Raw genomic sequence first — 23,273 nt, forward strand, 5'->3', positions numbered from 1 at the left:
GAGAAGAAAGGGAATGTGTGAGAATGAAGACAAGGTCCTCCAACAGCACGAGAGAGAGAGAGACGGAGTGAATGGGGGAGATGAGGACAGAGAGAGCTGGAGACAACACAAGAGAGAGAGAGAGAGAGAGAGAGAGAGAGAGAGAGAGAGAGAGAGAGAGAGAGAGAGAGAGAGAGAGAGAGAGAGAGAGAGAGAGAGAGAGAGAGAGAGAGAGAGAGAGAGAGAGAGAGAGAGAGAGAGAGAGAGAGGTGAGGCAACAGAGTTGTAACAGCTCTGGCCTTTGTTGTGGTTGACAAGAGGAATAGACACAGCTGTCGTCTCAATGCACACACACACACACACACACACACACACACACATGCAGACATGCTGCAACAAGCCAGAAATACTCTCAGAATAGAGTGGGTCTCATGGCTTATTTACACACACCACGCACGCACGCACGTACACACACACACACACACACACACACACACACATTTACACACTCACACACACATAGGTGGTGTGAGCAGATTGTTGTATAATGGAGTTAATGTAAACTGCAAAACTGTAAAAACCAGAGTAGCTAGCTAGTGAGAATTAACTTATTACAATGGCCAAAATATAACCACAGCCAGAACACAATATCTTATTTTTACTTAAGGGTAGTCTTTCACTCCTTGTTACAATTGCATATACAGTGTATACCGCTTACAAAAAGTCAGGGATATTCGGCTTTCGGGTGGATGAAATTAAAATCCACTATAACCTTTACAGGTGAACGTCATAGATAGATAGATAGATAGATAGATAGATAGATAGATAGATACTTTATTGATCCCCAGGGGAAATTCAAGGTCTCAGCAGCAGCATACATACAACACAAACACTTAATCTAAATCAATTCTAAAAACAGTATCCACATAGTGGTGATTAATAAATCAGAGGCGCTTGCAATGACTGAGGCAGGGACTGAGCCTGTGATTCTCTGTGCATAGTAAGGTATGGTAAGGTGCTCTAAGGTGCTCTGTGTGAATGAGTGTCATGGTGGTAGTGCAATGGTGATAGTGGTCATGGTGATAGTACAAATGAGTAACTCAACAGTGCAACAATGCAGAAATAAAGTAAAGTAAAGTCTATATATCTATATATTTAACTATTTAAGAAAATGTATAAGTGTGGCCACAGTTCGGCTGTGGCATGGAGGGGGGGGGGGTTATGCATATGTGCTGATGTGCTAATATAGCACGCAAACAGTGAGGCATAAAGACAGTGGTACAAGTGGCTAGTGGACAGACAGTACCAAACATGGAGGGGGTGAAGAGGCAGACAGACTATGCAGAGAAGTCTATCTCGCCTCTTCCCTTAAGTGAGGCATTGAACAGTTCAATGGCCCTGGGGACAAATTACTTTCTCAGTCTGTCAGTTGTGCAAGGCAGTGAGCGAAGTCTCCAGCTGATCAGGCTCTTCTGCTTAACAATAGTGCTGTGGAGTGGGTGACACTCATTGTCCAAGATGTTGATCAGTTTGTTCAGGGTCCTTTTGTCAGATAGTGAAGTGATGCACTCCAGTTCAGCTCCAACTACAGAGCCAGCTTTCCTTACCAGCCTGTCAATTCGCCCCACATCCTTCTTCCTTGTGCTTCCTCCCCAGCGTACTACTGCATAGAAGAGGACGCTGGCAACAACAGACTGGTAGAACATCCTGAGGAGCTTACTGCACACATTGAAGGACCGCAGCCTCCTCAGGAAGCCTGCTCTGCCCTTTCTTGTAGAGTGCGCCAGTGTTGGCTGACCAGTCCAGTTTATTGTCCAGGTGGAGACCCAGATACTTGTAGGTGCTAACCACCTCCACATTGACCCCATCAATGTGGACTGGTAGCAGAGGGGGCTTAGACCTGCGGAAATCCACCACCATCTCCTTGGTCTTTGAAGTGTTGTTGAAGAAGATTGAGTTTGCACCATTGCACAAAGTCCTCCACCAGGCTCCTGTACTCCTCCTCCTGCCCGCCCTGATACACCCCACAATTGCAGTATCATCAGAAAACTTCTGCATGTGGCATGACTCGGTGTTGTAGCAGAAGTCAGATGTGTACAGGGTGAGCAGGACTGGAGAGAGCACAGTTCCCTGTGGCACTCCGGTGCTGCAGATCACAGTGTCAGAGAGACAGTTCTTCAGTCTGACGAACTGTGGTCGCCGGGTCAGGTAATCTGTAATCCAGGTTACCAGGTGAGCCGCCCACACCCATCTGCAAGAGCTTGTCTCCCAATCTGAGGGGCTGGATGGTGTTAAAAGCACTTGAGAAATCAAAGAACATGATTCTCACAGCACTTTTCCCCTTGTCCAGGTGGGAATGTGTCCTGTGTAGAAGATAAGTGATGGCATCGTCCACGCCCACTTTCTCCTGGTAAGCAAACTGTAACGGGTCTAGTGCATGGCGTACCTGGGGTCTGAGCATGCCTAAGACCAATTGCTCCATTGTCTTCATCACATGTGATGTAAGAGCGACAGGTCTGTTGTCATTAAGCTCACTAGGGTGTGGCTTCTTAGGGACAGGGGTGAGACATGATGTCTTCCACAGTGTTGGAACTTGTCCAAGGCGTAGGGCTCAAATTGAAGATGTGCTTCAGTGGCTCCCCAGTTCAGCAGCACAGGCCTTGAGTAGCCTTGGGCACAGTCTGTCAGGCCCAGCTGCTTAATTGCTGCGCAATTTCTTAAGTTGGACTGTCACTTGATCTTTTGTAATGGTGAGGGGTGTAAGGGGAGGGGAGGGGGAGGGGTGCATCTGGGATCTGTGTGTCTGATGGCTGTTGACTGAGGTCGTTGTCACCTCATTGTTCATGATCGCCATGTGGGGAGGGGTGCAAAATCCAGTGATGGTGGGGGGCAATGATAGCCTGTGATGATGGAGGTGAGTGTTGCACTGGTATTGAGGGGTGTGAGGGTGGGGGCTGGGGATGGTGGACAGACCACCGCCATTGAGCTGGAACAGGGCAGTCAAACCTGTTGTAGAAGTGGTTCAACTGGTTCGCCCCTGTCCAGGTCCCCTCCACAGAGCTGCTGTTCTTCTTCAGGCCAGTGATAACCTTCATGCAGTCCCATGTCTCCTTCAAGTTGTTTTCCTGTTTAGCTTCCTTCAGCTTGAATTTGAGTTCCCCTTGCACGCGCCTCAGCTCTGCCATGTCCCCCTCTCTGAACGCCATCTTTTTCCTGTTGAGAAGGGTCTTGACATTGCTGGTTATCCAAGGCTTGTTGTTGGGAAAGCAGCGTACAGTTCTGGTGGGAACAACAATGTCCATGCAGAAGTTCAGGTAGTCAGTTGTGCACTGTGTGACCTTGCGTGCGAGAACTCCCTCGGCATGTAGTACGGACGGAGACTAACCGCTAATAACTCCACATCCTTACAGCATACAGTCTCCTTTACTGTTACATGTCTGGGGTTGCACCATCTATTGTTAATGTACAGCACCAGTCCGCCTCCCTTCTTTTTGCCAGAAAGTTTACAGTCTCTGTCCAAACGAGCTACACTGAAGCCAGGCAGCTCAACGTTAGAAGTGGGGATATGGCTTGTTAGCCACGCCTCTCCGTAAAAGCATAACAAACTACATTCCCTGTACAACTTCTGGTTTCTTACCAGGGCATCCAGTTTGTCAGTCTTATTAACCAGTGAGTTCACGTTTCCCATCACAATCGATGGAACTGAGGGCTTGTATCTCCACTTCTTCTCGACGCCTTCGTCTTCACTTTTTACTCCCGCTCTGCAACCCCGAAAGCACCACAGTTCCTCTGGAATGTTGTCGCTAAAACATCCAGCATTCCCGTCATGGTCGCGATCAGCTGATTCCTTGTGTACACAAGCTTGCTGTCGCTGGAGCGTTGTAATATGTCCGTATCCATAGGATAGAATAAAAACACTCCTCAAAGTGTGTAATCCAAAAAGTTCTGGGTAAAAAGTAAACAAAAAGTAGAACAAAGACGTAGAAACAAACACTAAGACACGGAGCTGCTGAGTAGGCTGCCACACCTGACGGTGCCGGAACCGGAAATCCTGTGGAAATAATGTGACCTTCTCTTAATTTGTTAATGTGCATGTCCAACAGTTCAGTGTTTCAGCACTTTCTGTACTGAAACATTACATTTCACCCGAAAAGCCAGCCCTAACTTTTTGTGAGTATATGACAGAATAGGCTTAAAGCTCAAAACAGAGTAGAAATGTAACCTGGGCTTCAAATCTCCTAGGCACGTTGTGCGTTACTTGGGCTTCAAATCTCCTAGGCACGTTGTGTGTTACCTGGGCTTCAAATCTCCTAGGCACGTTGTGTGTTACTTGGGCTTCAAATCTCCTAGGCACGTTGTGTGTTACTTGGGCTTCAAATCTCCTAGGCACGTTGTGTGTTACTTGTGTGTTTGACTTGTGGATTTATGTTTTTCTGGCCTGGACAGACCGTCATAGCATCATAGCTAGTGGTCAGAGGCTTACAGACTGTCCTTTCACAGCTCATGAGGTCCAGTTATTTTGGTGTATGTCTATAGGTATACTGGTGTGTAGGCTGTTTTTGTGTGTGCTTGTGTTATGATCTAGTTATGATTGTGATTGTGTGTGTGTGTGTGTGTGTGTGTGTGTGTGTGTGTGTGTGTATTTGTGTTATAGAGAGAGCTGCTTGGCTTTCCTTAATGGCACAGCTCATTAGTAGCTCAGGATGGGAGATATGACTGTGTGTGTGTGTGTGTGTGTGTTTGTTTGCTAATTTGGTCCATTGTCTTCCAACATTTCCCATATTTGATGGAAAACACACCATATCAAGCTTTATGACTCCACTAAATCAAACAAAATTGAAGTTTATAGTTGGACAGCACTCAGAATTACCAATCAGAGGGAGATGCTTTGGAACCAGCTGCAAAGGACTGGAGGCCCACGGGACTAGCTCAGACGGTTGTTCAGGGCTCCTTGTTTTCTCATTAAGCACAGTTTGCGTCTGTTTCCCTCAAAACCTTTCATCTTTTATTATCTGTTTGTCTGTATCATTGTCACGTGGTCATTGCTTTGAGACAGACTGAGACAGACATGCCAATAATGCTTGTTTAAGAGTGTGTGTGTGTGTGTGTGAGAGAGAAAGATGCCCTGGGCATGTCTGATCCAAAGCTTCAGAGTGTGTTGGATAGAGTAGACAGTGACTCAGAAAGAGCTTGAGTCAGTCTGTGTGTGTGTGTGTGTGTGTGTGTGTTTGTGTGTGTGCATGAGAGAGAAAGTGTGTGTGTGTGCGTATGTATACGTGTGTGTGGAGACAGGACAGAGAGACAGCTTATCTAACAGCCGCTCAGGTGCAGAGCAGCGATTGGTGCTGCTGCTTAGGGGAGAGGTGTCAAGGGCTCATCAAGGTGATGCACCGAGAGAGACAGAAACAGAGAGAAACACAGTCCAACTTTAGTAGTTCACCTGCTACTTAGCTGCAGTCACAGTGACTCACTGAGGCTTGGGGTAGTGTGTGTGTTTGTGTGTGTGTGTGTGTGTGTGTGTGTGTGTGTGTGTGTGTGTGTGTGTGTGTGTGAAGGTGATACAGCGGTGTGGACATGTGTAGAATATGAATGTGTGTGAGGATTTAGCTAACTACAATCATTTCATCATAACCAGAACTCAGAACAAGTGTTATGTACAAGTATGAGAGAATGAAACAGTCTGTACTGTGATGGCTATGATGCTAATGAGGCTAGGGGTATGATGTCTGTGTGTGCATGTGTGCACAATGCACATGTCTTATTCATAACTATGTGTGCATGTGTCTGGTTGTCCATATATCTGTGTGTGTGTGCGGGTGTGTGTGCGGGTGCGGGTGTGTGTATGTGTGTGTTTTATTTGTCCTGAAAGAAAGTCATGACTGACAGCTTCCACGGTGTCATGTGACACCTGAGGTCTGTTTAGGATACACTGTCCTGGATCATTTTGGCCATCTCTGTCTCTCTCTCTCTGCCCCCCCCCCTCTCTCTCTCCACCTCATCCCTCTCTCTCTCTCTCTCAAATTCAAATTCAAATTCAAAGGAGCTTTATTAGCATGACTGTTTGGATACAGTGTTGCCAAAGCCAGTGTTACAGATAACACAGTAGAATAACTCTCTCTCTCTCTCTCTCTCTCTCTCTCTCTCTCTCTCTCTCTCTCTCTCTCTCTGTATGTGTCCCCTGGTCCCCTGGTGCACTTGTGCTGGAGTGGACAGCTCTAATCTCATTTTCTCTGTGTCCCACTGAGTCTCTACTAGACACTGGCAGGGCTGTCAGTTGGCAGTGCACATCTGCTATTGTTAAGAGTAGAGAGTAGATTGTGTGTGTGTGTGTGTGTGTGTGTGTGTGTGTGTGTGTGTGTGTGGGCTGTGTTTTATGTTTATGATGGTAGAGTGCAGGAGGGCTTTGTGCTCATGAAAATAGATGGAGCCTTTGGAGCCCCAAATGGCTGTGCTTGTGCATTCATCACCCCAAGATTTAGAGTGTGTAGTGTGTGTGCGCCCGCACATGTATATGTGTATGAAATGGCTCTTGAGAAGGGGTACCTGTATGTGAATGTGTGTATATATAGGATGTGTGTATCCCAATTTATGAAAGCGAGAATTGCATTTCATGACACAGTACATTGTGGCACAGTACATTGAATGTTTTGTGCCATGAAATGCAAGTGTGTGTGTGTGTGTGAGTGTGTGTGAGTGAGAGGGAGGGAGGGAGAGAGAGAGATGCTATCCTCCAGCCCTCGCCCACCCAGCTTGGCTGCAGGCGGTAGGATAAGGATCTTGATTAGCGGCCGGCTGCCTTATCTCCCCCCAGCACCTCAGCCTGCTCACTTCCTCACACACACACACACACACACACACACACACACACACACACACACACACACACACACACACACACTGCCGTGTCTGCCGTGCTCAAAATTTAAATTCTGCTTGTTTCCACCTCAGCCAGACACTAACTCACACGCACACACACACACACACACACACACACACACACACACACACACACACACACACACACACACACACACACACACACACACACACACACACACACACACACACACACACACACACACACACACACATATCCAGATAAATGTGGGGGGTCATGTCTCTTGCTGCCGCAAAAGGGAAGTGCTCCCAAAGAATTTCTGCTGTGTTTGGCATTCCAGAGGCTGAGCTTGGCTGAACCCAGCTCACCTGCCGTCCTGTCTGGGATTCGGAAACACACACACACACACACACACACACACACACACACACACACCTCTACATTAGCTCACTGTATCTTTTTTTCCCCTATTTGTTCTGCCCAGCAATGGTCTCTCTTCCTTCTTAAATGCATACAACTATTTTGACAACTCTGTTGATTCTCTGTGAGTGTTTCTTCGGTAATACTACTGATAAAATCAGATTAGTGTAGTGAAGCTGTGTGTGATTATATAGTGACCCTTTTCCTGTATGTAATGCTCCATTTCATATCTTAATAACAGATTGTTAAATGTTACAGGCTTACTCCCCATCTTTGCTTTCTGTCCATCTTTAACCCCTGGCAGCCTCTTCATCATGTAATAGTGGATTACATTGTATGACCTTGGTGTGTGTTCTTCTGTTTGTAGGCTGACCAGCTGATGTTTGCCCTGCACTTTGTGAAAGGGATGTACCAAGACCTGTTCCAGGAGAATGTGAGTTAGGTCAGGGGGGTGGGGGACAGATGGTCTATGAGTATTATGGTGGTGGTGATAAAATGATGACCATGATGATTACGACGGTGGGGCCGGGTGGTGATGATGATGATGATGTTGGTGTTGGTGATGATGATGGTGATGATGATGATGGTGATAGTGATGATGATGGTGGTGGTGTTGGTGATGATGCTGGTGTTGGTGGTGATGGTGGTGGTGATGGTGATGATGTTTGCATTGACAATGATAATCTAATAGTAACAGACTGTTACTCTGCAGGAGTGGGATGCCTTCACTGGTCTGATAGTCGGAGACATGGTCAGAAAAGCGGTGAGTGTCTCTAGTGTGTTTTTTTTGTAGCTGTAGCGGGCCATTAGGAGGTGTTAAGGTCAGTGTTGATTTTCTGCTTGTTCTCCAGGACTCCCAGAAGTCTATGAGGGAACAGATTCCATCCTGGATCGATCAAGAGAGACACCCAGCAGTGGCTTTATTCAAGGTGGACACATACACTAACACACAGACACACACACACACACACACACACACACACACACACACACACACACACACACACTCTTTGCCCACTGTACAAACTAGAGTATATTGTGCCACATTCAGAGTTCTGCTTTTAGTGTTCACTCTGTCTGTTGCAAGTTTGTGCATATGCTTCTACAGTTTTATCCAGAGAGCATTCCTGATATAATACACACACACACACACACACACACACACACACACACACACACAAACACACCCATACATACATACACACACACACACACACACACACACACACACACACACACACACACACTCACTCACTCACGGATCCCCTCTCTCTTTCCTGTAGAGCACCTTCCCAGTGCTGTACCAGACTCTGTGCCTGAGCGATGGGGACCTGTGGCTCACCTTCTCACGCAGCTCATGCTGTGAACAGGACTTCCCCAACACCATCGCTAAGAAGATCTCCCTCTTCCAGCAGGTCAGAGGCACACTCACACACTCCTACACACACACACACAGACACACACACACACCACTCCACTGTCTGCAACGGTCAGAAAATTAGTAGTTAGCTCTGAATTCTCGGAAGCACAGCATGAAATACGTACCCAACATGTGTTTGTTTTGCTTGTCTTTCCTACATCAAGCTGGTCTTGTCTCCACTGTAACATCTCCTTCTTCTTGCCCTTATTCTTCTACTCTTTTGTACTCTCTCTCTATGTCTCTCATTCTCCCTCTCTGTCTCTGTCTCTCTCTCATTCTCTCTCTCTCTCTCTCTCTCTCTCTGTGTCCTTCTCTCCTTCTCCCCCTCTGTGTCTTTCTCTCCTCCTACCTCTCCCTCTCTCCCTCTCTCTGTGTTCTTCTCTCTCTCTCTCTCTCTCTCTCTCTCTCTCTCCCTCTCTCTCTGTGTCCTTCTCTCCTCCTACCTCTCCCTCTCTCCCTCTCTCTGTGTTCTTCTCTCTCTCTCTCTCTCTCTCTCTCTCTCTCTCTCTCTCTCTCTCTCTCTCTCCCTCTCCCTCTGTCTGTGTTCTTCTCTCTCTTCTCTCTCTCTCTCTGCAGGTGCTGGTGGTTCAGGCCCTCAGACCAGACAGACTGCAGAGCGCCATGGCAGCTTTTTCCTCTCAAGCTCTCGGTGTGTGTGTGTGTGTGTGTGTGTGTGTGTGTGTGTGTGTGTGTGTGTATTGCATAGTAAGTATGATTATGTGTGTACAAGTATGTAAGTGTGTGTGTGTGTTCATACATGTGAGATGATGAATGTATGAGGCAGTCAGGTTGATGACCACATCATGCAGCTGTGTAACCTGCAGCAAGTCACGCCACACAGCAGCATCCCCCATATGACTCACCTCTTACCCACACATAATGAGCAGCTGGAAATCACACACCTCAGCATTACATACACACACACACACACACATACACACACACCTCCACTGGCACCTCGGGGTCCAGTTCGCCCTGTCAGGACTTATTTTCCCAACAGTGATTCAATGATCGGTGTTCTATACATTACCCCTTACTTATGTATTCTCACATACACATACACACACACACACACACACACGCACATATACATGTACACACACAAACACACACGCCCGCACAGAGGTACACATGCGCACAAACAAATACATACACACACACACACACACACACACAAAGACACACACACTCAAACACACACGCCCGCACAGAAGTACACATGCACACAAGCGCACAAACAAATACATACACACAGACACACACACACACACACACACACACACACACAATCACACAAGCTCAAAGGGATGTACACACTTATTTACTTGTATGCATGTATACACACACACACACACACACACACACACACACACACACACACACACACACACATACCCATATAAATATGTAAGCAGGTTTTCAGACCCTAATTAGAGATATGTATTACTGCACATCACCAGAAATGTAAAACGTGTTTTTCCCTTGAGGTTAATTAGGAGAGGCCCAGTTTAAGCCCTGCTAGTCCATTTACTCCTCTCTGCTGTCCCAGAGAAGCTGAATCAGAGCTGATCCAGGATCAGTGCTGGAGCCCAGCGATGAGAGAGATGGGTAGGAGAGGCGAGGTGGGAGAGGGGTGTGGGGGTGTCTGGGGAATGTATTAAAGTTATTTGCGTGCAAGTGTTTGTATGTGTATGCGTGTAGTAGAAGATAGGTGTGCAAGGGAGCATGTGTATCATGTGCATGTATCTTCATGTTTGCAAGCTGGGTGGTGTGTGTGTGTGTGTGTGTGTGTGTGTGTGTGTGTGTGTGTGTGTGTGTGTGTGTGTGTGTGTGTGTGTGTGTGTGTGTGTGTGTGTGTGTGGGTTTGTATGTTTGTGTGTCTGTGTATCTTGCACTTAGCTCCAATGCTCAGGTGATGTTCAGTAGCTGCAGGTATGTTTGTGTGTGTGTGTGTGTGTGTGCGTGCCGGTAGTGCCATCTTGATGCTGCTGCAGCTCTGACACTGAGGCTGCTGGATGCTGGCTTGTTTTATGCGCATGTATCTTCAAGTTTGCAAGCTGGCTGGTGTGTGTGTGTGTGTTTGTGTATCTGTGGATCTTGCTTCTTAGCTCCAATGCTCAGGTTATGTTCAGTAGCTGCAGGTATGTTTGTGTGTGTGTGTGTGTGTGTTTGTGTGTGTGTGTGTGTGTGTGTGTGTGTGTGTGTGTGTGTCTGTGTGCGTGTGTGCGCGTGTGCGCGTGTGTGCGCCAATGGTGCGTGTGCAGGTGTGTGTGTGTGTGTGTGTGTGCGTGTGCTGCAGCTCTGACACTGAGGCTGCTGGATGCTGGCTTGCTTATGAGCCAGTGACCCGTGTAGGGCTGCGTCCCCAGCCTCGTCATAAATCCGCCCCGGCTCCCACCTCCACTGACAATTACTGCTGATTTATCCTCCGCAGACGCCTCTAATGGCGCCCAAATTACCCACTAAATAAACAAATGCCGGGCAGCCCTGCGCCTCCGTGTCAATAGCCCCCCCCCCCACCCCACCCCACCCCGCCTCCGTGAGTCAGCACTACCTGTGCGGCTCCCCCGCCCCATCCGTCACATTCCATCATATGCACCCGTCCGATTGACGCGCACGCAAGCTGATGCACAGTAACCGATACAGATGAGTCCATTCACCTGTGTGTGCACACACACACTCTGCACATGCATAGTATGGATGTGTGTACATGCAGCGTATATGCCCACTAGCGCCATTACAGAGGTAGAAGCAGTCATAGTTTGCAGGGACGTGTCACACACAGTATATGGCCTCACACTCTTTCTGCCTATTTTGTTCTGTCTCCCTCCCTGTCTTTCTTTCTCACACACACACACACACACACACACACACATACACACTCACACAGACACCAGAAACACAGTCGCACACTGTTACGTGATTAATGTTCATTTCTGGTGGGGTCGGCTTGGCTTTTCTGCCTCCCCACGGGAGGGGCCAAGAACAAGAGCAGCTGATTGGACAATTAGCCCCATAGAGCTGCGGAGATGAATGCGGTCCCATTTAGACGCCAAGGGGTGCACGGGGCACCTCTCCACCTCACCTGTTCCCCCTGTACCCCCACCCCCACCCCCCGTGCCCTTCCTCCTCCTCAGTCATGCCGGATGGTTGGAAGGGGGGCTCTTTGACCTGCGCTGCCACTTTGCCTCCTCTTTGAACATAAATGGGTCACACCAAGGGCATTGCTATATATGTCCCCAACCATAGGCGTTGCTACAGTCTCTCTCTCTCTCTCTCTCTCTCTCTCTCTCTCTCTCTCCCCTCTCTCTCTCTCTCTCTCTCTCTCTCTCTCTTTCTCCCCCCACAGAGCATCCCTGTGCTAGTTGCTAGCTTTGCCATATGTATTCGTCAGCTGACATGTAGATGTGCATGGAGGAAACGGTGTGACATGCACATGAGGCGCTGTAAAAGCATGTTGTTGACAGCAGGGCGCAGGGTAATGCTGTGATGTTTGGCGCATGTGTGTGTGTGTGGGCAGTGTGATCCCTGGGCAGACTGTAAACAAGGTCTCTGAGACTCTCTCTCTCTCCGTCTGCTGTGACACATCTGCCACAAACAGAGGTGGGTGGGGGTGTGGATGGGTGGAGTAGCGGGAGAGGGACCTCCAGCATGCTGTGCTTGTTTGGCCAGCAGCAGGATGGAGAGACCTTACCAGAGGACACAGCTGTGCCATGAGGCTGAGTCCTTGTCCATGTAGCCTGCAACCATTTGTGTGTGTGTGTGTGTGTGTGTGTGTGTGTGTGTGAATCAATCCTGAATTTATGTGTTCTTGTAGCACGTTTAGAGAGAGGCCTGCTGGGTCTTCAGCTCATTGTGGCAGTGGGATGGTAAAGATTAGAATTTGCAGTCTGGTTTAGTCTTGTCGAAATTTACCTGGAGCCACAAGTGCTGTGTGTGTGTGTGTGTGTGTGTGTGTGTGTGCGTAAAGTGCATGCATGCGTGGTGCGTGCGTGCGTGTGCTGTCAAGCAGCTGTGCTGTGTGTGCGGTGTGTGTGTGTGTGTGTGTGTGTGTGTGTGTGTAGTACAGTGCACCAGTCAGTTTGCTGATTCTCTCCTTTTTATCTCTCTCTCTCTCTCTCTCTCTCTCTCTCTCTTGCTCTGCTTCCAGCTGGCTGAGGCCCAGATCCCAGATTAACTCCGTTTTATTGTGTTACATTTTCCAACAGCCGCACATACCAGAATTGAGAGTGAGACGTTATCCTTCACTCGTGAGGCACACTTTTTCCCTCCGCCCTTTTCTCCTCTTGATCGCTTTTTTCCTCCTCCTCGTTTTCTCATAGGACCTTGTTGAGTTTCACATTTTCTCACGGTGCTCGAAGGAGGGATGTGCCAGTCTATGCCTCCCCTTGCCAGCTTTTGTTCCTGCAGCCTTCTTTTTCTTCTTCTCTCTCTTCTCTCTTCTCTCCCTGTGTGTGCCCTCCTGTTGCGTGTGTGCAGAGCGGCGGATGAGTGTGATTGACAGGTGGTGGTGCGGTGTGGGCGCGGGGGCTTGGCATTGTGCTGAAGCAGTGTGCCGCCGGTGTCACAGGAGATCAGGTCAGGCCCTTCAGTGGGCCCGCCATGTCACCACCACTCTCTTCTCCCTCACCGAGGACCGGCCAGTGACAATACAGGAAGAACAGGAGGAAAGAGGGAGGGAGAGAGAGAGAGAGAGATATATATATATATATATATATATATATATATATATATATATATAGGAGGGATATTATATATATATATATATAGAGAGATAGAGAGAGAGAGATGGGAGAGAGAGAAGAGAAAGGGGATTATCCATTGTTTGTCTGTGGTTTGAGAGAGAGAGAGAGGGAGAGAGAGAGAGAGAGAGAGAGATCCCTCCACATTCTGAATGTTTGTCTGTGATTTGTGGTAGCATGCACGCTTGTGTGTGTGTGTGTGTGTGTGTGTGTGTGGGAGATCTCCTCCTGCCGATCACAGTAATGGGATAAAAATTGCTGCTGTCTAACTCAGCTCCCCAATTATATTAGATTATCATATTTGGTTATATAAATAAATGGACCATTCTAAATCTGACATCTGTGAATTTAATATGCACATGCAAAACGCCTATACATGATGCAGATGGACACTGTGTGTGTGTGTGTGTGTGCGCGTGGGTGCGTGCGTGCGTGTGTGTGTATATGTGTGTGTGTGTGTGTGTGTGTGTGTGTGTGTGTGTGTGTGTGTGTGTGTGTGTGTCCATATGTCTCCCTTGTGTGTGTGTGTGTGTGTGTGTGTGTGTGTGTGTGTTGGTAGAGGGTCATGTTCCTTTGAGCATGAAGGCCAGTATGATTAACATCTGTGACTTGTTTTCACTTGATCAGTGCGCATCCATATGCGCTCACTACATCAATACCTAGAAGTCAAATGAATTATGTAACTAATTGACAAACTCTAATTGCGAGATAATTGATAGTATGCCCTTGGAGTAAACGTCTCGCATACCGTACTAACTTGCTGGTAAACAAGCTGTTTTATTTTCCTAATTGGGCTATTAATTTTCATGATCCTACAGAGTTGTTTGCCAACTTGAGCCAGCAGTGCTGAGGACATTGCAGGTCTGCTCAGAAGCCACATGTGCTGAATTTTAGTATGTACACTATACTGTGTGTGTGTGTGTGTGTGTGTGTGTGTGTGTGTGTGTGTGTGTGTGTGTGTGTGTGTGTGTGTGTGTGTGTGTGTGTGATGTGTGATGACTGCATTTTAAATATAACATTGAATATGCATTTTGGAGTGTTTGTTGTTCTGCATGTTAAACACCCGTTAGTGTTTAATGCCCACTGCACGTGCATGCCTGGTTATTTCAGTGTGTGTGTGTGTGTGTGTGTGTGTGTGTGTGTGATTTCATTTCTGTAGTTAGACGCTGTTCCACGATTGAAAAGGTTCAGCTGCATCCAGTTGTTTTTCTTAGATGTATTCCAAAGATATCTTGCAGACAGCTGTGTCCCCATCAGTCCACTGACGTTGTTTGACTGCTTCGTCCATCTCAGCCTCCGTCTCCACCTCGCCGCCAGTGTGGTGGAGCATGGTCTAGTGCAGAGTGGGGAGACTTGGCCTTTTCTCTGGTCAGCCTGCGGTCGGGTAATTGGACACGTTGGAAATTACATGCGGGATGGATGGGCCTGTGCAGCGTGAGGAGCTGGACCCACCCGGGGCTCTCTGATGAGAATGTGAACTGCTGCTCAAAGGCATGAGACGTGTGTTTGTGTGTGTGTGTGTGTGTGTGTGTGTGTGTGTGTGTGTGTGTGTGTGCTAATGAAGGAATGGGCTGATGCATTCCCTGCCCTTTATCAGTAGTTTTGTGCATTTTCTTTATCACTTAGATGGCTCAGAGGCCTGCCCAATCCAAACACACTTTCCTCCTGTGTGTGTGTGTGTGTGTGTGTGTGTGTGTGTGTGTGTGTGTGTGTGTGCTCACAGGATGCCTAATCAGGGAGCCTTCTGTCCAGTTCCCTCTCCTCCATTTGTTTTTTGCCTTCTCCTGGCTTGGCCTTCTCTCTCCCCAGCTCTCATGTAATTGCCTATTGATCTCATCAGCACCATAGACAGCTGCTGTTCTGTGCCAACTAGAGCTTCCTGCTGAAAGCTTCCACTGGATGCCCCTCCCCTCTCCCCTCTCTCTCGCTCTCACACACGCACAGATACACACACACACACACACACACACACACACACACATAGACATGGCATGCACCTAGCATGTATCATAGTTGTGCGCGCACACACACACACACACACACACACACACACACACACACACACACACACACACACACACACACATAAATTCACACAAAAAATCCTGTTGTCATCTTCCATGGCCCTGAAACAACACACGAGTTCAGCTCTGTCATTTGCTTTAGTATGTGTGCTTGACGTAACTTGTTTTTGAATTTGCTGACACTGTGCTGCTACTGTGGGCACGGATGCGCCTCTGTGAAAGCTCTGGCAGCGTTCACTCGCCTCGCCTTCAGCAGTCTTGACAGCCTTGAGGTGAGGGTGAACCGCTGGCTCTTACAAAGCGCAGGCCCATTCAATAACAAAGTTTACAAAAGAAAGCCGCAAAATGTTCACTTTCTCATCCAGAGGGTTATCCCACTTTCACAAGCATATTATTGTGGAGTGGTTAGCGCTGACAGCATGTCTGTTGTTCTGTGTGTGTGTGTGTGTGTGTGTGTGTGTGTGTGTGTGTGTGTGTGTGTGTGTGTGTGTGTGTGTGTGTGTGTGTGTGATCCGACACACTGAATTTGAGTTTGTGCACTCAAGCCAAGTTTTCTTTGCAGGAAAATACATTCTCTACAAAACATTTTCACTGCATTTCCCACACTGCTCGGTCTAGAGCAGGGCATAGAAATTATGTCCGAAAGTTTGGGTCATCCGTGAATGGACTTGTGCATCTGTGGTGTTTTTTTTTTGTGTGTATTTTGTGATTCTATGTTTGTGTTTTGTGATTATGTGCCTCTGTGTGTGTGTGTGTGTGTGTGTGTGTGTGTGTGTGTGTGTGTGTGTGTGTGTGTGTGTGTGTGTGTGTGTGTGTGTGTGTGTGTGTGTGTGTGTGTGTGTTTTGGTGTTGGCGAGTAAACAGCGTGTTGATGTGGCAGTCCCTCACGGAGGAGACCGTGGGAGAGTAATCATTATGTTTGAGCGTGTTTAATCATGAGATGGCCCAGGAGGAGGAGGATGCAGTGGCCAAGCACCCATAAAAAACAGCGTTGCTCCCTCTAGTGCATTCCAACTCAGAGAGGGATGGGAGAGAGCGATGGGATGGCTATGTGCTTCCATAAACACACACACACAGACTCTCTCATACACACCTATAAACAAACACACACACATACATGTTTTTATACAGTCATGTATACAGTCAGTCAGTCAGTCACTCACTCTCACATGCACATATATATTCACATGCACTAAACACATTCATTCACATGTAAGTTTCTCTTTGAAAGCCACTGCATTGTGGTCAGTCTGAAAGGAATGTCCTTCCATTTGTGGAAGGAAACAAAAGGACTGCAGAGAGAGATCATTTCGCCATGGCAGTCTGTTCCGCATGCCTTTTGCAGTGCATGCATCCACAAGCACACACTAGTATTTACACACACACACACACACACACACACACACACACACACACACACACACATACCACACACACACACACACCTACATATACAGTATACAGAACCTCACTTGCACGTCTCAAACTCTCACAGACACAGGCATCTTGCATACACACAGAGAGAGCGAAAGAGTGAGAGAGAGAGAGAGCAAGAGAGATAGAGAGAATTGCTTTGCAATGAATGCTTTACAATCTGTACATCTTCCACATTGTGGTTTCCAGGAGTCTCCAGTTACAGTGATCTCCAGCGTGAACAGCATGGCTTAATGTGCAACACGAGACTGTCACATTCCTCTAGGCTCCTGTCTTTTCACAGTGCAGTACAGCGATGGAGTCAAGACACTGTAAACACACACACATGCCAATGGTTCAAGTAACAGAAATCAGTGAAGCCAACATTAGTGTCTTATGCCATGTTTGTCAAGGGGCATCCAAATAATAGTGACCCACACTGTCCTATCGGTAGAGGATAACATTTGTCGGCTTATTAATATGGCAGGAGACCAGCCCTAACTGTTACAGTTATGATAACAACATTTATTATGACCGTTGCGGTCATGTAGGTTTTGTCAAAGGTCTTATCAATTGTTGGACAATGATTCCCAGGCCACCCTGACACATACAACTTGCATGTACTGTAGTCCCACCAGACTGATAAGGAATACAAGCTTTTGGAGAAGCGTGATTTATTTTCTGCGGACAGGACTTAGCAGTGGTCATATTTTGTACAGCTGAAAACTCATCATGCAAACACTCAAGTTAAGGCTTATGACCATGCAAATATTTGCACGGAAGCTGCCATCCTTTTAAACTAGTGAGCACCTTGAAGTCTGCTTGCGTTATCATACTGTTAGTGAGGAGATTCCCACAGAAAAACTAAGCTCTGTTTATAAAAGGCTGAAGCATTACGACTGGTGATGTTCTTGTCTGGGCAGTCACTCGTCCTGATTGTCCTCCAGTCGGCTGCTCCTCGCATGCGTCTCATCTCCCCCCCCAACAAAATCCGCTAACCTTTCCCAGCTCACATGGCTGTAATTACACGTGAGAAATGATTCGTGTAAAACATAGGGTAAGATTTAATTTCTCACATGGTTAAAAACTAATGAAATAGATCACGCTATCAGCCGGCCTGCTAATGTGTTTATAATGAGTTACATGCCAAATGCGTCCTGTGGAATTATATTTTGGAAAAAAAAGGGGGAACTCGAGACCATGCACATGGTGCTGGGAGTTCTGCTTTGCTGGTTTGGGACTGATTGAGAGGGGTTTAGCTGTGCATCCTTGACCCAGTGAGATCCACCCATCCCCATCTCTGTATTTCTACAAGTGCAAAGGCCTCATTGCAGATATGCATGCTTTTGTGACTATTAATAGATTGGACTTTTTGTTAATGATGAATTGCAGTTGTATTATACGTACTGTATATTGTGTGTGTGTGTGTGTGTGAGAGAGAGAGAGAGAATGATAAGGAGAGACAGACATAGAGTGTCTGTGTGTGTGTGTGAGAGAGATTATGTGTGTGTGTGTGTGTGTGTGTGTGCGCACGTTTGAGAGAGAGAGAGAGAGAGAGAGAGTACTTTCTTTGTGGCGTGTTTGGAGCGTAGGATAGGCTGCATGGTTGACTGGTGGTGTTACTGGCAGGCTTGCGAGGGGGGCTGTGGGGTTTCCAGGGTGGTGGTGGCGGTTGGAGGGTGGAGTGGGCCGTGGCGCAGAATCTCTGATAGATTTTTGGGGCTGCAGCCGTCTCGCTTGCGTGGAGATAATGAGAATGTCGCAACTCTCTGTAAAGAGCTGTCAGCCCGGGCGGAGGACATGACAACTAGGTCTTTGCCTACCTTCGCTTACACACAAAGCACCCCACCACCGCCACCACCACTTCAACACACACACACACACACACACACAAACACACACAGACAGACTCAGTTCTTATGCACAAATACAATAACCCTTAGAAATTGTCATGTAGCGGGCTCCCACACTCTTTTAATGGACTTGTTCCTGTTCACAACCAATGATCACTGAAATGCATGAACATTCCTATGGAGGTCAAGGTAGAACCAGGTAGAGTCTTGTGAGACTACTCACATCCACTCTCATTCCTCATCATGTTCTTGGCATTTTCTTACCTCCTTCTACACCACATTTAAGTTTTAGCACACACACACACACACACACACACACACACACACACACACACACACACACACAGTCTAACATGCACAGGCACAGTCTCTTTAAATACACCTTACAGTCTCCTGCCAAATAGAAGCGGTAATAGCAATTCAGACAGACTTTACTCAGAGCCCAGTAGCATACAGTGTCAATTAACCTTGGCACAGATTGCAGAGGTCTCTTTCTCTGCTCTATAGCTTTTACTTCTTCCTCTTTACATTTCCATCTCTCTAAAAAAGCTCTTGTCACATTTATCTCATTCTGTGCCATCGCTCCATCTACCTTTTTTCCCTCCATTTTTTTCTCCATGGCCTGCCTCCTTCCATTTTTTCTCTCTCCTTACTCCTTTTTCCACAGAAATGATCAATATCAGCAGATGTGGCTGAATGCAGACCCTGTATGAGAATGCACAGCACCCTAGGCTCCTCGCAAAGTTATGCATGTCAGGACGTCTTGGTAGTGTGTGCCTGATGAATGCTAACCAGCATAGCCCTACAAAATGGCTAACTGTGGTAGCTGTGTGTATGCCAGAGTGCCGCGAGTGGCAACAGTGGTAGTAGTAGCCGGAGAGTCTTATCGTCAGCGCGCCTCGCCTCATGCCAATGAGGCGTGCTGTCCAAATCGGCTTATGGTCCGGCCATAATCTCTCAAGCCCCTGCACTGGATCCCGGCAAGCCACCACAACAGGAACGGCCAGTTATCTATGGCATGTTAACAGTATAGAACGGAAAATGTCACGGCTCATAATTATGCTGCTTTGACCACCCTCTGACTTTCACTCTGTGTCGCATGCCAACATACACATCTTTATGAGTTGGTAAGGAAAAGACCATATTTAAGTTTAACCACCAGTAAAACTTCAATATAGTTTTTTTTTCCCTCAGTCACAAGTCGTAGTCACAGTTACATTTGTTTATGCACCAAAGCTACACACACACATTGTGGAACAATGCACATGCATGCACACGCTTATGTGGTCCAGGATGCTACCATGCAAGACTTCACACTATCGCTCCATGCATAGGATGGTGAATGGTCATTGTCTTGTCCATCACATGGCTGACCTTTATCATGTTTGTACCCGGTGAAATGTTTTTTTTCTGGCACCCACAAGCAAACGTGCTCTCTTAAGGCTGCTTTTTAAGGGTGTCTTTAGTTGCTATGGTAATGTCAGTAGGAGGTCACTTAAAGGCATTCTGGCTCTGCCCATAAGCAGAAGTCTGAGCACTGAAGCAGAATGAGAATGATAGTCATTTCCTGTGTGTGTGTGAGTGTGAGTGTGTATGTGTGTGTGTATGTGTGTGTGTGAGAGAAAGTAATAGGTGTGCAGGGATGCATGACTGCATGGGTACATGGGTGCAAATTAATGTTGGCTTGTGTTTGATGTGTACGTGCAGTAGCAAATAATTGTATGTATATGATTTGCCGGGGTCTTGTGTTTTTTGTGTGTGTGTGTGTGTGTGTGTGTATGAGATGCCGGGGTCTTGTGTTTTATGGGTGTGTGTGTGTGTGTTCTTTGGATAACGTCTGCTCACACAAGCAGGAGTAAATCTGAGCTTGCTGCTAAAGACAAACTTGACCTTAACCGCAAGAGGCACTGTGTTCAGTCAACCTGCACTGCATACCAATACTGTTTATTTTTCCTTGCGTGTGTGTGTGTGTGTGTGTGTGTGTGTGTGTGTGTGTGTGAAGTATTAACAGTTATTCTTTCTGGCTTCTCTAATTCAGCTCCACACCCAGACATGTGTGAAAAAACAATTCTCCTCACCATCAACAGTCATGTACATTTTTCCAGGACAAAATTCAATTAAAGCACAATCCTGCCAAGGCCGCACTAGTTAATAATCAGTTATCCAACATGTAATTACTGCCACACACACACACACACACTCGCCTTTCTCTCCCATCACTTCCATCTCACACTCTTGCATGAGGGTAACGTGCTGCCGTACTGGTACTGGGAAGCATCATGGCCGAATCAGCGATTATTAGTTATGCTTCAGCAAAGGCCAGCTTAATGATGCTAATTGCTTAAGTTTGTGTAATATGGCTAATTGGGAGAAGAGAGTGTGACGGTGGGCAGTCATTGTGCTGTTTAAACAGAGAGGTTGGCCTACGATCCATCTGACCCATGTTTAGCCTCGGCTGAGTTGGCCGATAGTAGGTGTTAATAGGAGTGTGTGTTGGTGTTGTGTGTGAGCGAGTGAATGGGCATGATAACCATGCATTATCTTTCTCCACATTAAAACACACACACACACACACACACACACACACACACAGTCTCTCAAGGGATTTGATGATAAAATGACTTCTATGATGATAAAATGACTTCTATCTATGTGTCAATGCATTATAGGGGGATTATAAGGGTCTAGCTGCCCGTGTGCTTTGAGAGGCGAGGCTCAGGCATCTTTAATGGGCCCGGCTAATGACAGGGTTGGGAGCTGGGTTTGAATGGCAATAGTGCAGTGGACAGAGTCTACACACTCACATCCACATGAATGCACATACACAAACATGTCCAACAGTACGCAGAGACATGCATATACACATACTGTAGAGACGTGTTAATTCTAACTTTGGAGCCATGCACATCCATACACAAATCAGTTGCACAGACCCTGAATAATGTATCAAGACACCGCAGAAAAGCAGCACAGCAGGGCAACATCAACTCCACTGTGTGTGTGTGTGTGTGTGTGTGTGTGTGTGTGTGTGTGTGTGTGTGTGTGTGTGTGTGTGTGTGTGTGTGTGTGTGTGTGTGTGTGTGTGTGTGTGTGTGTGTGTGTGTGTGTGTGTGTGTGTGTGTGTGTGTGTGTGTGTGGCGGAGCGTGTGTGTGTGTGTGTGTTTTCAGACTCTTCTGTTTATGCCGCATTCTGCCAAATCCGAGCAGATCTCCCTTTTTATCTTTGCCTCCTCTTCAATTTTGTCATTTTTTTGCATCCCCTCCCTTCTCTATCTCTATCCCTCCTTTGTCTCTCTCCCTCTCTCTCTCACACTCTCTCCCTCTCTCTCTCTTTCTCTCTCTCTCACTCTCAGGTATGAGGGAGCTTTCTCCTCCTCCTCTGAACCTGAAGCGCCTGTACTCGGAGACTCTGGAGATCGAGCCAGTCCTCATCATCATCTCTCCAGGCGCCGACCCGTCCCAGGAGCTGTTGGAGCTGGCCAGCGAGACCGTGGGTCGTGAGAACTACCATGAGGTCAGAGCCCACAACCTCTGACCTGTCTGCACCCACCATTATGACTATTAGTATTTAACAGTGTTAATATAGCATGAACAGAAAGTATGCATCAGAAGCATGTGGTTTCCTCTGCTATTTTGTAAACACCCCCAGCACTGCACTGACCCTTATCACTGATGTGATTATTTACATATTGTGTAAAAAAAAATAAAAAAAAAATGGTTTACAATTTTTTTTTATTTCAAGGATGTTAATGGTGCAAATGTCACATGATCGTTATGCACTGGAATGTACACAAATGTGCAATCCCAGCATACCTGCATCACAACTGTGCTTTTTGCACTACTTGACCGTTACTGGCCTAAGGCACCCTGGCCTATCATGTATGAGCAACGATCACTTATTCCTGAGAGCTTAAAACTTCATCTGTTGGCTTGAATGAGAGTGTTTTGGTTGGGGGGCAAAATGACTGTGTGTGCTCGCGATCAATACGTGTCCCTCTCTCTCTCAGGAATGGGACAGGTGTGAGTGGCTGAGGAGGGCACACTTATTGACCATTTACCATGACAGCGTATAGGATGTATAAGTAATGGTTCCCTATTTTTAGGTCCCTCTTTTTCTGTGTCTGTGTACACACATGTGTGTGTTAGTAAGTGTACTATTAAGTAACTGTCATGCACTTCTTGAATTTAGTGACATGCTCACATGTGTTGGTTGTGTGTGTGTGGGTGTGTGGATGTGTGTGCAAGTGTGTGTGCATGTGCCTGTGTGGGTGTGTGTGTGTGCGTGTGCGTGTGCGTGTGTGTGTGTGTGTGTGCGTGTGTGTGTGTGTGTGCGTGTGTGTAGGTGGCCATGGGACAGGGCCAGGCTGACCTTGCTCTTGCGACCCTGAGGGAGTGTGCCCGCAGTGGGGAGTGGCTCTGCCTCAAGAACCTGCACCTGGTCACCGCCTGGCTGCCCCTGCTGGAGAAGGTGAGGGCCAGTGGGACTGGACAAAATGTTGGATGTCTGTGTCTCTGTGTGTAGAAAATGTATATCTGTCCATTGGTTTTGCACTTTGTGTTTGTCTATTAATGCTCATATTTAGA

General features: G+C 47.1%; 1 protein-coding gene across 1 annotated transcript in view; it reads left to right on the forward strand.

Annotated features, from left to right (window-relative positions):
* Positions 1–23,273, forward strand: part of LOC125308140 (cytoplasmic dynein 2 heavy chain 1) — a 196,416-nt gene that overhangs the window by 98,106 nt on the left and 75,037 nt on the right. The window contains 7 exon segments of the mRNA XM_048264438.1: positions 7,605–7,670; positions 7,950–8,000; positions 8,089–8,166; positions 8,521–8,652; positions 9,234–9,306; positions 22,043–22,203; positions 23,032–23,157. Coding sequence (XP_048120395.1) covers positions 7,605–7,670; positions 7,950–8,000; positions 8,089–8,166; positions 8,521–8,652; positions 9,234–9,306; positions 22,043–22,203; positions 23,032–23,157 — 687 coding nt within the window.

The sequence above is a fragment of the Alosa alosa genome, chromosome 15 (genome assembly GCF_017589495.1).
Source record: "Alosa alosa isolate M-15738 ecotype Scorff River chromosome 15, AALO_Geno_1.1, whole genome shotgun sequence".
Lineage (NCBI taxonomy): Eukaryota > Metazoa > Chordata > Actinopteri > Clupeiformes > Clupeidae > Alosa > Alosa alosa.